Source organism: Salvelinus alpinus, chromosome 20, assembly GCF_045679555.1.
Source record: "Salvelinus alpinus chromosome 20, SLU_Salpinus.1, whole genome shotgun sequence".
NCBI lineage: Eukaryota > Metazoa > Chordata > Actinopteri > Salmoniformes > Salmonidae > Salvelinus > Salvelinus alpinus.
In genome coordinates this window covers 42,863,991-42,879,414 of record NC_092105.1, presented here as the reverse complement: position 1 = coordinate 42,879,414, position 15,424 = coordinate 42,863,991, and the positions used below count along the sequence as shown (strand labels likewise).

The window sequence follows — 15,424 nt, the reverse complement described above, 5'->3', positions numbered from 1 at the left end:
TCCATGAATGCCAGTAAGCTTAGTGAGCCACCATCAAGCAGAAACTACTGGCAAGCTTTCTGCTAGTCCACTTTCCATTCTCGGCACCCAAAGAATCCGTTTTATCTCCCTGTCCCTTTAGTGACTTGGCTGCTGTTCAACTTTGTTATATGACAAAAGCTCAGTATTATCCAGCAGGACTGCATCTATTCCTCTGACACTTTGATAGACTCCCAAACACACAACCTCAGAGAGATCAACATCCTCTGCCCTTAATACTCTCTCAATAGCAACACATTATTGCATCAGAAAGATACTGTATATTCAATTTGAAGAGCAACATTCCCCATGGCTTCTTGTAGATTCACCAATTGGAAAAAGAAGGGAGTTTTAGTGTTTATTTCACAGCTCAGTTTTCTGGCCTAATAATCTTAGATATGAAAACAGTACTGTGTTTTGCAGGACTTATCACGTTTCAAATCCTGTCTAGAATTAAAACAGTCCCTGGAATTATCGCCCTCTAATTTCACCATCTAATTAAAGGTCAATATTCTTTACATTAATTAATCATCTTGCAGTAACATTGATGGGGCCATATCCAATTTATACAGAGAAGGCTGGGGTAGGTGTAGCTGTGTTTCTCAACTCCACGCTATGTACAGTACATCTTGGTGGAGTTGGGTTGAGACGACTGGGGGCGAAGTGTACCTCCGAATACATCGAGTCGCTGCCAGTCCAAACAAGGAAACAGTCAGTAAATGTATTTGACAAACGTTTTATAAAAAAGTTTTCAGCAAACAAAGGAAGACACGCAGCTACGGATGACAAACATAGGTACACGGCACGTGTTTAAGAATGTACTTCTTTACAAGTATTGACTGACAGCGACTCGACGTAGTAGGAGGTTCAGTCCGCCCAAAGTCGTCCGCTCTCAACTCCATTGATGTGATGTACATTGTGGAGTTGAGAAAAACTTGGCTAGGGTAGGTGTAAAGTGATATTACCCAATATGCTGAGATGGCTCTAAAACAAGCTGACCCTACCATTGCTATCTTTCTTCGGGACTTTGAAGACATGTTTGGACTTGGGACAGACGGTCTATCCAGCAGTGCACAGTACAGGGTATAAATTGGGAAATCAAAGAGAGGTTTGTACACAGAGCACAGTCTGTGTCCGTGAGGATGAAGGAGCAAGACAGATGGTAATAGAGATGTATGAGAATAAAATAACCTTTCAATGTGTTTATTAAAGATGCTATTTGTAATATGAGATCCCATCACTGATAAGTCAATATACGATTTGACCAAAACAAACACACTTTGAGGTGAAGTGATGTGCCGGAACAGATCAGGGGCATACAGGCAATCAAACCAGGTCACCGTGGTCAGGAACTAGGGACATGATGCATCATCCAGTGTTGAGTGATATAACCAGTGGTTTTAAGGATGGTTGTTTCGCTTGGGATGGTCAAAGACAATAAATATACTTTTGTGTTGGATATTGTATGTACGCCACATTTGCCTTGAGTTGCACTCAAAGGTGACGATCCAAATAGCCTTTATATGGTGTGTATATGCTCACGTATCGTTGGTAGATTTGGTTTCCATAGAAACACACAGTTCCAGGTAGGTATGACGATTACGTAAGGTTTTATTAAAACAAAAACAACCACACTTGTCTTTTCTATACAGCTGTAGCACAATTTCTGATGTTTTTCTTGTCATTGTTACAATTGCTTTCTCTGCTCCTCTAAAGCTCACAATAAAAAATGTTTTTCAGTGTTTAATTGTACTCATATCACCTCCATGTTTCCAAATGGTTATGATAGCAATTTGTCTGTAATTGTTTATTTTTCCCAACGGAAGGGAAATCACAGAGCAGGCTCTTCACTGAGATTGTTGATGGCTTTTAGTATATGGATGCAGGGAAGGTACCTACTCACACAACACCAAATTACCTTCTTGCATTACTGTCGATGGTGCTTTTACAAAATAGCTGGGCTCTCCTCCAATATGAAGCCACTCAATAGGATGCAGGTCAGAAAACAGAGAGTTACCCAACAGTGAATCATCACAAGTTTGATTATCTGATCTCAGATAAGCAGTGTGATTATCCTTATTGTGTGCCAATCACTATAGATTACTGAGTATTATTATGTTACAGAATAAATGGAGGAAACATAATTCTTTATTTGTGGCTTCAATAACTCCTGTCACACCCTCCGGGCCAGTTCCGTTGAACTTTATCACAATATTTTAATATCCTCTACTGATTATGTTCCATTAAGTGGTGTGTTATATTGATTTTTAATATGTTTTGTATCTCTGGCAGTCTTTGGGATGTGACTTTTAGCTTACAGTGTTGTTGACTAATATAGCAGAGAGGCTCAGTTGGTAGAGCATGGTGCTTCCTTTGCCAGGGTTGTGGGTTCAATTCCCGCTGGGACCACACATAAGTAAATGTATGCACTCATTGATGTAAGTCGCCTTGACAAAAATGTCTGCTAAATGGCATATATTATTATATTAGAAGAAAAGTTTCATATCTGGATAATATAGGCAAGCTGTTATTGGTGGTAAAATTATGCAGGAATAACTGAGGGTTCAAGCAAAATACCAGTGTTGAAGAAGTGTGCTTTGGCATGTCTACACAAATGCTAGAGGGTTGAGCTTCTCTGTGACTGACCGGCTCGATTCGGTCTTGTGTAGCAAAATTTGAAATTGTGTTTTTTTACTTTGGATAAAAGTAGAGCTAGAAAATGATATATCATACACCACAGTTGAGGAACAATGGGAAAGTAATTCTGCTTTGAAAATTGATCAACTTGTAACCTCACTTTTGAGAAAATGGCCTTTGAATATTTTGGTACTACTACTGGAGAGCAGTCCTTTGTCTACACCCATTCAGCATTGTTCACACCCTTTTAAGCTTTAGCCCCACCCATCTCTTTAAGGATTCACGTGAGGCTATGTACTAAACAACCAAAGATTTCAAGACTAAAGGCTGGGTGTGTTTGTAAATTTAATCTGGAGTGCCAGAGTGTGCTCTGGGTGTTCGTAAATTCAGAGCGTTGTCAGATTGTTCGTTCGTAAATTCAGAGCGTTTCGGTCTCGGAGTGTCCAGAACGCACACTGGACACTCTGGCCGAAAAGTAGGGTTGATTCAAGCGTTCTGACCTAACAACAGCAGTCAAGCACCCAAACTAACTGGCTAACATTGGCTAGCTTGCTAACAACTTCCAGACACAAATGAGAGAACAGCTCACTCTGACCATTTTACTCACCCTAGCAGAGCTGGTTAGGCTGTTTTTATGTTGTCCAGAGCATTGGTGACTGCAACTGTGCTGCTTGCAACAATTTAATTATGTTTTTTTGCCAACGTTTACTGACACCGGCCCTATTCAACGGGTGTTGAGTGTTCGTGAATTCGTCAGTTATTCTGTGCTCTGGCACACTCAGACGAGAGTGCTCTTAAATCGGACTAGATAGCCAGAGCGGATTTACCAGCTATGTCTATCGACAGTTGTCGCAGTGACATTATAAACATTCTATTGAAATAGTTACTTGCATAGCGGAGTCTTTTGTTTAGACATATAACTAGCTAGCTAAACAATTAATTACAATCCTAACTCATAATGTTACTACCCTGCATGAATCTGCAGGTAGCTAACCAACCAGGTTCAATGTTAGCTATCTAAGATTAGGCTATAACTAGCAATGCAAATGGCTCTGAGATACGAATAATATTATTACACAGATCATACACGTAACCTTAGCTAGCTAGCCAGCCAGCTAACATTAGCTAGCTAGCTAACAGTACACTTTAACTTGAAATGAAAACGACTTTCTGACAAAATTCGAAACATGTAATATCTGAAAATGTAGCAAGCTAGACTCTCTTACATGTATACATGGATGTACGCTTCTCTCTCTCTGTCACGGATGCCATGGTTGCCCTTAATGTGAAGATGTAATCCAGAGACAGGTGTTTTACAACAGCCTTCTGTGTGTTCTCTTTTTGACTCCGTATGGATATTTGTAATCAAACGCCAGCATTTTCTCCATCTCCTTAGCTATCATAATGTAATTCCACTGATTTCAAAACTCGGTCCTCCAGAAAGTGGAGCACAACTCTCATGCAGTTCTACTACGTGATATCTTTAAAAAAAAGCCGCGTTCGAAAGGATTACCTACACATACTGACCAGCTCATATTATAGACAGAAGCGTGCTACATTATCTCAGCCAATCATGGCTAGCGGGAAGGTTGCTGACTTTTTCTGTGGCTAAACCAACTAGGCTTTTAATTTAACAATTTTAGTCATATTTACAGATGCATACAAGTTTGTTATTAAGGCGCATGAAAGTTCACATGTTCCAGAAAGTACTTCTGCCAAAAAACGCATTTTGATTAAAAAAAGAAAGTTTACGTTCAAATGGCTCTCCTGTGAAGTAGTTTCCTGAAATGAGTCACATATGCCTGTGGATAAACATGTGTTATGACTAGGGCTGTGGCAGTCATGAAATTCTGTCAGAGGTTATTGTCATGCAAAAGGCTGCCGGTCTCACAGTAATTGGCTGTTAATTAACATAAACACGTTTAGCATCTCGAGCCCTCCACGCATACAAGCCGCTTATGCACGCCTTTGGATTATCCACATTTTAAAAAGTCTAATAAATCTATGTAATATACACCATCACAATAAATCAATTATTTAAACATGATATGAAGAAAATGTATTTAAAAAAAACTGAATATGAGTTGGCCTACTGTATGCTATCTGGCATTGTATCGTGCCATAGGCTGTAGGCTTGTTCAATTAGCTGACAAGATATGTTTATAAATCCTGGGCCATAATTTTATATTATATGATTTCATAGTAAGTAGAATATAGTTGAACTTAGCTGAATAAAATAGAAAGGATATGTTTCTCATTACGGAGCAAGTGCGCATGTGAAGTGGCTATGTTGAGCGTAAAAGTGATCATTTGAAACAGATCCAATATGCTAGATTTAGAGTTATTTGGCAACTTTAGTTACTGATACAAACCTTAGAATGTCTTAGAAATCAAAACATATATGGGCTGCGTGATGCGACTAAAGCCTATTGATGATTTGAGAAAGTAAAAAAAGCTTGCGCTCTCTTCCTTGCCTCAGGCTGCAAACACTGTTCTGATCATCTTTTAATCTTTACAAATATGTCAAATCAGTTTAGATTTAGAATGACCCATTATCAAATGGGCAAGAACAAGGGCAGGGGAAAAAAGACATCCTTATAACTCAAAAAGCGAATGGAGGCCGCTTTCCCGCCAGTAGGCTACTCCGGTTATTTCACTCCATGCATCAACCATTGTTTGAGGAACATGCGAAAGGTGATATTCCTCCCAAACTCTGTACACCATGGGCTCTCCAACCAGCTACCCAGTGCTTCATTTGGGAAACCAAGTGAAATCTATTCGGATATATATCTATAGTAACATGTTTTCACAACTAAACATATTCTATTCAACTGTTGACAGCCCGTATCTCTGTGCGCTCGAGAAGGAATGAAGGAGAGAGAGGAGGAGATGGAAACGCATGGTGGTGAGATATTATGTAGCTAAAAGGTCAAGTGTCAGCCTATTAATTATGAAAATATTTAAAAAATGCCCTACTATTCAAAATCAAATACAAATTCACTAAAATTGTAGGCTAAACTCTGTAAGCCGCCCTGCACAATCAATGAAACAGCATCGCCTAGGCCTATATGTTCTCTCCCAGACGAATGGATAGAAAGTTTAGAGCGCAGCATAAGGTAACCAGTCCATCCAGTATGCATAAAAATACAGTCTACACCCAAAGGCGGTTAATTTTGGAGTATAGGCTAGACCAATTACAGTGGGGAGAACAAGTATTTGATACACTGCTGATTTTGCAGGTTTTCCTACTTACAAAGCATGTAGAGGTCTGTAATTTTTATCATAGGTACACTTCAACTATGAGAGGCGGAATCTAAAACAAAAATCCAGAAAATCACATTGTATGATTTTTAAGTAATTAATTTGCATTTTATTGCATGACATAAGTATTTGATACATCAGAAAAGCAGAACTTAATATTTGGTACAGAAACCTTTGTTTGCAATTACAGAGATCATACGTTTCCTGTAGTTCTTGACTAGGTTTGCACACACTGCAGCAGGGATTTTGGCCCACTCCTCCCTACAGATCTTCTCCAGATCCTTCAGGTTTTGGGGCTGTCGCTGGGCAATACGGACTTTCAGCTCCCTCCAAAGATTTTCTATTGGGTTCAGGTCTGGAGACTGGCTAGGCCACTCCAGGACCTTGAGATGCTTCTTACGGAGCCACTCCTTAGTTTCCATGGCTGTGTGCTTCGTGTCGTTGTCATGCTGGAAGACCCAGCCACGACCCATCTTCAATGCTCTTACTGAGGGAAGGAGGTTGTTGGCCAAGATCTCGCGATACATGGCCCCATCCATCCTCCCCTCAATACGGTGCAGTCGTCCTGTCCCCTTTGCAGAAAAGCATCCCCAAAGAATGATGTTTCCACCTCCATGCTTCACGGTTGGGATGGTGTTCTTGGGGTTGTACTCATACTTCTTCTTCCTCCAAACACGGCGAGTGGAGTTAGACCAAAAGCTCTATTTTTGTCTCATCAGACCACATGACCTTCTCCCATTCCTCCTCTGGATCATCCAGATGGTCATTGGCAAACTTCAGACGGGCCTGGACATGCACTGGCTTAAGCAGGGGGACCTTGCGTGCGCTGCAGGATTTTAATCCATGACAGCGTAGTGTGTTACTAATGGTTTTCTTTGAGACTGTGGTCCCAGCTCTCTTCAGGTCATTGACCAGGTCCTGCCGTGTAGTTCTGGGCTGATCCCTCACCTTCCTCATGATCATTGATGCCCCACGAGGTGAAATCTTGCATGGAGCCCCAGACCGAGGGTGATTGACCGTCATCTTGAACTTCTTCCATTTTCTAATAATTGCGCCAACAGTTGTTTCCTTCTCACCAAGCTGCTTGCCTATTGTCCCGTAGCCCATCCCAGCCTTGTGCAGGTCTACAATTTTATCCCTGATGTCCTTACACAGCTCTCTGGTCTTGGCCATTGTGGAGAGGTTGGAATCTGTTTGATTGAGTGTGTGGACAGGTGTCTTTTATACAGGTAACGAGTTCAAACAGGTGCAGTTAATACAGGTAATGAGTGGAGAACAGGAGGGCTTCTTAAAGAAAAACTAACAGGTCTGTGAGAGCCGGAATTCTTACTGGTTGGTAGGTGATCAAATACTTATGTCATGCAATAAAATGCAAATTAATTATTTAAAAATCATACAATGTGATTTTCTGGATTTTTGTTTTAGATTCTGTCTCTCACAGTTGAAGTGTACCTATGATAAAAATTACAGACCTCTACATGCTTTGTAAGTAGGAAAACCTGCAAAATCGGCAGTGTATCAAATACTTGTTCTCCCCACTGTATGTAGTACCAAAAACAGTTTAATTCAGATTTTTGGGGGCTTGTGCTCATACAGTTGAAGTCGGAAGTTTACATACACCTTAGCCAAATACATTTAAACTAAATTCCTGACAATTAATCCTAGTAAAAATTCCCTGTCTTAGGTCAGTTAGGATCACCACTTTATTTTAAGAATGTGAAATGTCAGAATAATAGTAGAGAGAATTATTTATTTCAGCTTTTCTTTCTTTCATCACATTCCCAGTGGGTCAGAAGTTTACATACACTCAATTAGTATTTGGTAGCATTGCGTTTAAATTGTTTAACTTGGGTCAAACGTTTTGGGTAGCCTTCCACAAGCTTCCCACAATAAGTTGGGTGAATTTTGGCCCATTCCTCCTGACAGAGCTGGTGTAACTGAGTCACGTTTGTAGGTCTCCTTGCTCACACACGCTTTATCAGTTCTGCCCACATATTTTCTATGGGATTTGAGGTCAGGGCTTTGTGATGGCCACTCCAATACCTTGACTTTGTTGTCCTTAAGCCATTTTGCCACAACTTTGGAAGTATGCTTGAGGTCATTGTCCATTTGGAAGACCCATTTGCGACCAAGCTTTAACTTCCTGACTGAGGTCTTGAGATGTTGCTTCAATATATCCACATAATTTTCCTTCCTCATGATGCCATCTATTTTGTGAAGTGCACCAGTCCCTCCTGCAGCAAAGCACACCCACAACATGATGCTGCCACCCCCATGTGCAGTTGCAAACTGTAGTCTGGCTTTTTTATGGCGGTTTTGGAGCAGTGGCTTCTTCCTTGCTGAGCGGCCTTTCAGGTTATGTCGATATAGGACTCATTTTATTGTGGATATAAATACTTTTGTACCTGTTTCCTCCAGCATCTTCACAAGGTCCTTTGCTTTTGTTCTGGGATTGATTTGCACTTTTCACACCAAAGTACGTTCATCTCTAGGAGACAGAGTGCGTCTCCTTCCTGTGCGGTATGACGGCTGCTTGGTCCCATGGTGTTTATACTTACATACTATTGTTTGTACAGATGAACGTGGTAACTTCAGGCATTTGTAAATTGCACCCAAGGATGAACCAGACTTGTGGAGGTCTACACTTTTTTTTCTGAGGTCTTGGCTGATATATTTTGATTTCCCCATGATGTCAAGCAAAAAGGCACTGAGTTTGAAGGTAGGCCTTGAAATACATCCACAGGCACCATTCTAATTGACTCAAATTATGTCAATTAGCCTATTAGAAGCTTCTAAAGCCATGACATAATTTTCTGGAATTTTCCAAGCTGTTTAAAGGCAGAGTCAACTTAGTGTATGTAAACTTCTGACCCACTGGAATTGTGATACAGTGAATTATAAGTGAAATAATCTGTCTGTAAATAATTGTTGGAAAAAACATTTGTGTCATGCACAAAGTAGATGTCCTCACCGACTTGCAAAAACTATAGTTTGTTAACAAGAAATTTGTGGAGTGGTTGAAAAACGAGTTTTAATGACTCCAACCTAAGTGTATGTAATTTTCCAACTTCAACTGTAGGCCTATGGGTATGCATAAGCTCTAACATGCATATGGGTGTTTTGAATTAATCATCACCTTAGAAAGCACTGTCCATTTCGTTGTTTTAGGCTTTGAAACAACATCCACCAGGATCATGTTTTCCACTCAGTTTCAACCTGCTGTTGAACTTCTTACTTCAAATTGATCAATCACAGTCAGGTGAGTTTTAAAAGGAAGATACTATTTTAATGATAAGTGTTTGATTTGATTTTCCGATCCCATTTCCATCGATGTCAGAGTGGTTAGAGGGACAATAGAGCACTCGACACGAAAGCACTCAGAACTGCAGAGCGATAGGGCAGAAATAATACTCAGAATACTCTGACCGTACTCAATGTTCCCTTGGGCACATCTGTGACTTGACTGTGACTATTAAAAGCTGTTATCAGCAGATTATTGCATGGACCGTGGAAACGGTGGCAGAAACACAGATGATCATAGCTTCAATTAAGGATAAACAATACCTACTGTAACATGATCTTTAGTTTCTTTGAACGCTTATTCATTAACTCCTTAAGAGTTCTGATTCATTTATTGCTGCATTAACATTTTTAAACTAGTAGGCTAGTAGTTAGTATACAACGCGGGATATTTATATCAGGGCAGCCACTCAGCTTCTAATGGACTTGAACAAGGCTCCAAGAACACAAGTGCGTCCAGCATTTTTATAGCTTGCATGCTTAGTTAAAAGGGAATGTAAGAAGTGGCTCAGTTCAATGTTCTGGACTGACAAATGTTAAGATGTTGATCTCATCTCTGTTATAATTCGTTTTGGTTAATGAATTCATGAAATTAATTATGGGGCGGCTGTGTAAAATACCGCCTTCCGTAGCCATGTTTTCCTAGACATTCAAATGTACAAAAGGTTGTTGCATGGAGCTCTGCTCAGGGTGAATTGATACAATGCAAGTAATCAGATCATGTAACAGTAATTACGATAGCGTCTGCCGAATAACAGGGACGGGAGGGTTATCCTGAAGATGAACCCGTAGCTTTATGTTAAACAAATTCATGTTGTGGCTCATTAATTCAAACCTTGTCATTCAACCCTCATTATATTAATTTGTTTACGGGGATATGAGTGGAGTGTTTATTAAGCATTCACGATGCCTGGTGCTCATGATCGAGTATATCTTAAATCTATGGAACTGAACCTTGTAAACTTTAAACTTTCCTTCACTGAGCCTTGATGGCAGCATGGCTGACCACACTGAGCTTGCTAAAAGAGTATAGCAGAAACCTGTCTCATATGACCTATCTTATCTACACCACATGGCCAAAAGTATGTGGACACCTGTTCGTCAAACATCTAATTCCAAAATCATGGGCATTAATATGGAGTTGGTCCTCCCTTTGCTGCTATAACAGCCTCCACTCTTATGGGAAGGCTTTCCACTAGATGTTGGAACATTGCTGCGGGGACTTCGGCCACTGATGTAGGGCGATTAGGCCTGGCTCGCAGTCGGCTTTCCAATTCATCCCAAGGGTGTTCGGTGGGGTTGAGGTCAGACCTCTGTGCAGGCCAGTCAAGTTCTTCCACACCGATCTTGACAAACCATTTCTGTATGGACCTCACTTTGTGCACGAGGGCATTGTCATGCTGAAGCAAGAAAAGGCCTTCCCCAAAGTGTTGCCACAAAGATGGAAGCACAGAACCGTCTAGAATGTCATTGTATGCAGTAGCATTAAGATTTCCCTTCACTGTAACTAAGGGGCCTAGCCCGAACCATGAAAAACAGCCCCAAACCATTATACCTCCTCCACCAAACTTTACAGTTGGCACCATGCATTTGGGCAGATAGCATTCTCCTGGCATCTGCCAAACCCAGATTCGTCTGTCAGACTGCCAGATGGTGATGCGTGATTCAACACTCCACTTTTCAAGAGTGCAATGAAGGCAAGCTTTACACCATGTGAGCTTTACGCCACGCGAGCTTTACACCACGCGAGCTTTACACCACAATGGCGGCTGTGTGCGGCTGCTCAGCCATGGAAACCCATTTCATGAAGCTCCCGATGAACAGTTATTGTGCTGACGTTGCTTCCAGAGGCAGATTGGAACTCGGTACTGAGTGTTGCAACCGAGGACTGACGATTTTTACGCGCTTCAGCACTCGCAGTCCCGTTCTGTGAGCTTGTGTGGCCTACCACTTCGCGGGTGAGCCGTTGTTGTTCCTAGATGTTTCCACTTCACAATAACAGCACATACAGTTGACCTGGGCAGCTCTAGCAGGGCAGAAATTGTCTGAAATAGCCGAATCCACACATTCGAAGGGGTGTCCACATAGTTTAATTTTGAATTTGAAGTCCCATGAATGGTAATACATCTTTTAACTTCCCAAAGAGATATGAGTTGTCAGGAAAGTCCATTGGACCCATTGCACCCGTGTCTTTGCTAAGCTTCCTGTGGTCCAGCACTTAAGTCATTTGATTATCTTGATATGCTCTCTTCTAGGTCCTAACCAAGGTCACTGTATGAACTGAATTCATGAGTAACAAAAGACTCCAGGGTGACTTAGATAGAAGACATCTACTCATTTCGGGAAACTTTTTAAAGTGTCAACACGATTCACTGCCTCTGAAATAGCAATTGTTTCCCTATCAATGAAAGGCAAAATGAAAACAGTGTTTTAGGACTAAAGATGTAGAGTCATTTTAATGTTGTACAATTGTTTCCCTATTAATGAAAGGCAAAATGAAAACAGTGTTTTAGGAATAAAGATGTAGACTCATTTTAATGTTGTACTCCGCCAAAGACAATGAATCCCGCTTGGGTGCACTGTACTGTATGCATTATGTATTAGATGAATGCTTGTAGTTGCTTATTTTCAGGCTCCCGGTATTGCTGCTCAGACATTAATGAGATACGCGTTACAAATGTGCATAAAAGTGTCACCTTTAGTCGTGCATAATTTTAGCAATAATATAGTGAATGACCAATAACAGATGATGACCAATTAAGAAATTGGTTGTGTGCTTTTTAATTACGTTAAGAGTTATTGGGGAGAAGGAATGGTTTAGTTATTTTCTTGTCAGACAGTATAAAATCTCTGAAAGCAAATATTGTTTATATGGTAGTGCTTTTCATCTAATAAGTCATTACTGTATGGCCTCTAGGCCAGTACTGACTCAGCTATTCTCTGCTTCTTTCTCAAATTACTGAGGAATTAGTGTTGTATGGAACCTGAGCATCAAATAATAGTTTTTTTGTAGGCAAATTCCTCTGTTATATGTACTAATTAATCAAGTCCATTTTGTGAGTGATATTGTTTGATGAATGAAAACAATCATTTATGAACACTTAATTGGCACTGCGCCAGGCATGTAATTGAGTAAGGGTTGCTCTTTGATTCTGAAGCGTTTGTTTAACGCTGTGCTAGTCAAATATTTCATCTCCACAGCATTAGCCTTGTGTGCCTTGTGCACAGACAATCTGAGCATAATTCTCTGCATGGAGTCGAAGTCATCAAGTTCATTTCCTGCAATAATGATAATCAATCTAATCAACCATGATCTTCTTGTTTCTCTGTTTTGTCTGTGTTTGACAGGGATGACTTGCCAAGCGAGGACCTCTTACACTGAGGACGAGGTTCTATGGGGACATCGTTTCTTCCCAGTCATCTCCCTGGAGGAGGGGTTCTTCAAGGTGGACTACTCCCAGTTCCACGCCACGTTTGAGGTCAACACTCCCCCGTACAGCGTGAAGGAGCAGGAGGAAAACCTGCTCATGTCATCTCCACTCATGGCCCCGTCCCTGTGCAACAGCGGCGAGGGAGGGAAGAACAGCTCCATGGACTGCCTGGAGAACCTGGAGGACAAGGAGAGCACCACAAACAAGCTGCCATCCAAGCTGCAGAAGATGCAAGGGGGCGGCTGCGGCCGGGACGGGCTGCCCATGCCTAGGAAGCTGCTGAGGATGAGCTCCACCACATCGGAGATGATCTACCCCGGGAGCATGGGGGAGCTGCCCATGAAGCTGCAGCGCATCAGCTCCGTCCCCGGCGTCTCCGATGAGAAACAGATGAACAAGATGGCCTCCAAGATCAGCTCCGATCACATCAGCCAATCCGTGGCAGACTTGCCCCCCAAGCTGCTAAGGATGCAGGGGGGAGGGGGGGTAGGGGGCCGAATGGACGGACACCTGCCCCCGAAACTCAGAAAGATGAATTCCGACCGCTTCACGTAGAATGGGCAACCCGTTTTAACTTATTACACCCCTACCCTTATTCCAACCCTTGTATTATTTCACATTTATTAAAAGACATGATTCTTATACTCAAGAAAATGTAGTGTATAAATTCGTACAGATATACCTTATATAAAGGGGGGTGACGGAATACAGAACATTTGTTCCTGGATGGAAGCATACGTGCTATGATGAAAGACCTCTGATTTTTTTCAGGACAATGTATGATTAGCACAATCTGGCATGTACAACACACTAACCGCATGCAAAACAGATTCGCTCTCATTTCTGGCATGACATTTATTGCTGTATTATTTTACAGAGATGATTTGAACAGTGACATTACTTACAATGGGTCCGAACATTTGCACAAAGCCATACGGTTTACAAAATGGGAAAACCTACATTACATTGGTCTAATTTACTGTGGAGAAGGCTAGATACATTTGATTTGAGTTGGCTGCTTTTGTTGTTTAATGTACAATTGTGTGGCAACGTTCTGTTAAATGCATGCTACTATTATTGTCTTCGCTAGACAAAGGTAATAGACTCAGATGTTTAGCCTTTACTATATGACCTTGTTTCCATTTCCACGTTTGTTCACGGCGGTATTCTTGGTATTTCATGTATAGGAGGATATCTTACCATGTGAGATTTTACACATTTCTTAGTTCAGCAAGCGTACTGTATGTTGCTGGACGATGCAATCTATATTTGCAAATGCATGGTCGACATCATGTGACAGATTGGAACTGAGCACTATCTTATTAAGCAACGTGAACTTACTTTTCAAGGTAACACTTACGTTGAAAGGGCCAATACTACCGCTTTATAAGCACAACATAACCATTACACAACACACAGTACACTATTTATGGCACTATTCATGGCAGTAAGCATTTATGGCATTTCGACAAATGTCCTGAGCAGTACTGTACAATGCCTCTTTCACATGGAAGTAAAACAACTGAACACATGGTCATGTATGCCTTCTCAAACAGTCATTTTGAAGTTCAAATGATTATTTATTCGACATTTCATTTAAAACATGTGCACCAACATTTCGAGTTAACTGTCACCGCATAGATATAGATTTAGAGGTGGACCTATATTTAGGAAAAAGTAACCACCTTTGTCTTAAGAGTCTATTATGCTCCCTCTTTAACTAAAGCAATAATGTTATTATTAATGACTATAATCTTTATATACCCACAGGGTCTGCAGCAGCCCCATTACCAGTATATTTACTGAATCAATGCCATGGAACCTGGTCCTACTAAAACCATCAATGACATTGTATGATACTCAAACTCTTCAGGAATAAAGATCTAAGAGGCAATTCTTGACATGTTGATTTAATGGGACACGGGTAGCTTGCTTTTTGCAGACACTGTCAAATAAATAAAAAGGCTTGCATAGAAGACCAACATGTATTAAAAAGGCCTAGTTGTTATGGATATTACATAATATGGTACAATATGTATTGAATGTACTACATGAATAAGTATGATTGGGCTTTATAGAGTTACCTAAAATAGTTTCAATGCAGTATCATATCAAGCTTGCCGTGGTTAAGTCTATTCTCCTCTATCCAGAGATAAGCCTTTGTTCAGAATCTTAATAAGCTATTTATAATATATGAGATAGATATGAATATGAGAGCTCCTGATGCCATTATCCTCAGTGGTTCTGGAGTAGAGTCTAAATCCTCATTATGCACCTTAAATCAGCACTTACCGCTACTGAGCCAATTTCACTTTATCACCAAGGAGATCTTTGCAGCCGGTGCCTTTATCATCTGCCCCGAGAACGGCGGTGTCGCTGAGATCTCTATCCATTAAAGGTTTCATAACTGCAACCCCACAGAAAAACTGCACCCACACTGCATTCATGGACTTACGTGAACTTTGAAGACGTCGAATCTTTGTCATATGTTCTATATCCCCCATAATTCATGGAACAAGACAGGGAATAACAGAATTTCTGACATGCGATGCTGCTCAGACGTGTTGGTTGAATTAGAATTAGCAGAGCAATTTCATTGAATTCAATTCCAGGGCTCTGCTGACGTGGCTCTCTTTGTTTCATTGGCTGTCGAGGGTTTTATAAAGTGTAAGGGAACTTAACCACAATAAAAGGCAAAATGCATGTTGATATCTGAAGAGTTAAACACGTGAAGGAGTTATGAAATTGTTCATGCTTTTTCATACTAATATCCAGGA

At 40.9% G+C, this 15,424-nt stretch overlaps 1 protein-coding gene across 1 annotated transcript in view; it reads left to right on the top strand.

Annotated features, from left to right (window-relative positions):
- LOC139546916 (G protein-activated inward rectifier potassium channel 1-like) overlaps window positions 1–14,541 on the top strand; it is a 36,892-nt gene extending 22,351 nt beyond the window's left edge. The window contains exon 3 of the mRNA XM_071355864.1: window positions 12,565–14,541. Within this exon, the coding sequence (XP_071211965.1) occupies window positions 12,565–13,202 (638 nt within the window). The 3' untranslated portion in view covers window positions 13,203–14,541. The remainder of the gene's footprint in view (window positions 1–12,564) is intronic.
- Window positions 14,542–15,424: the final 883 nt, after the last annotated feature.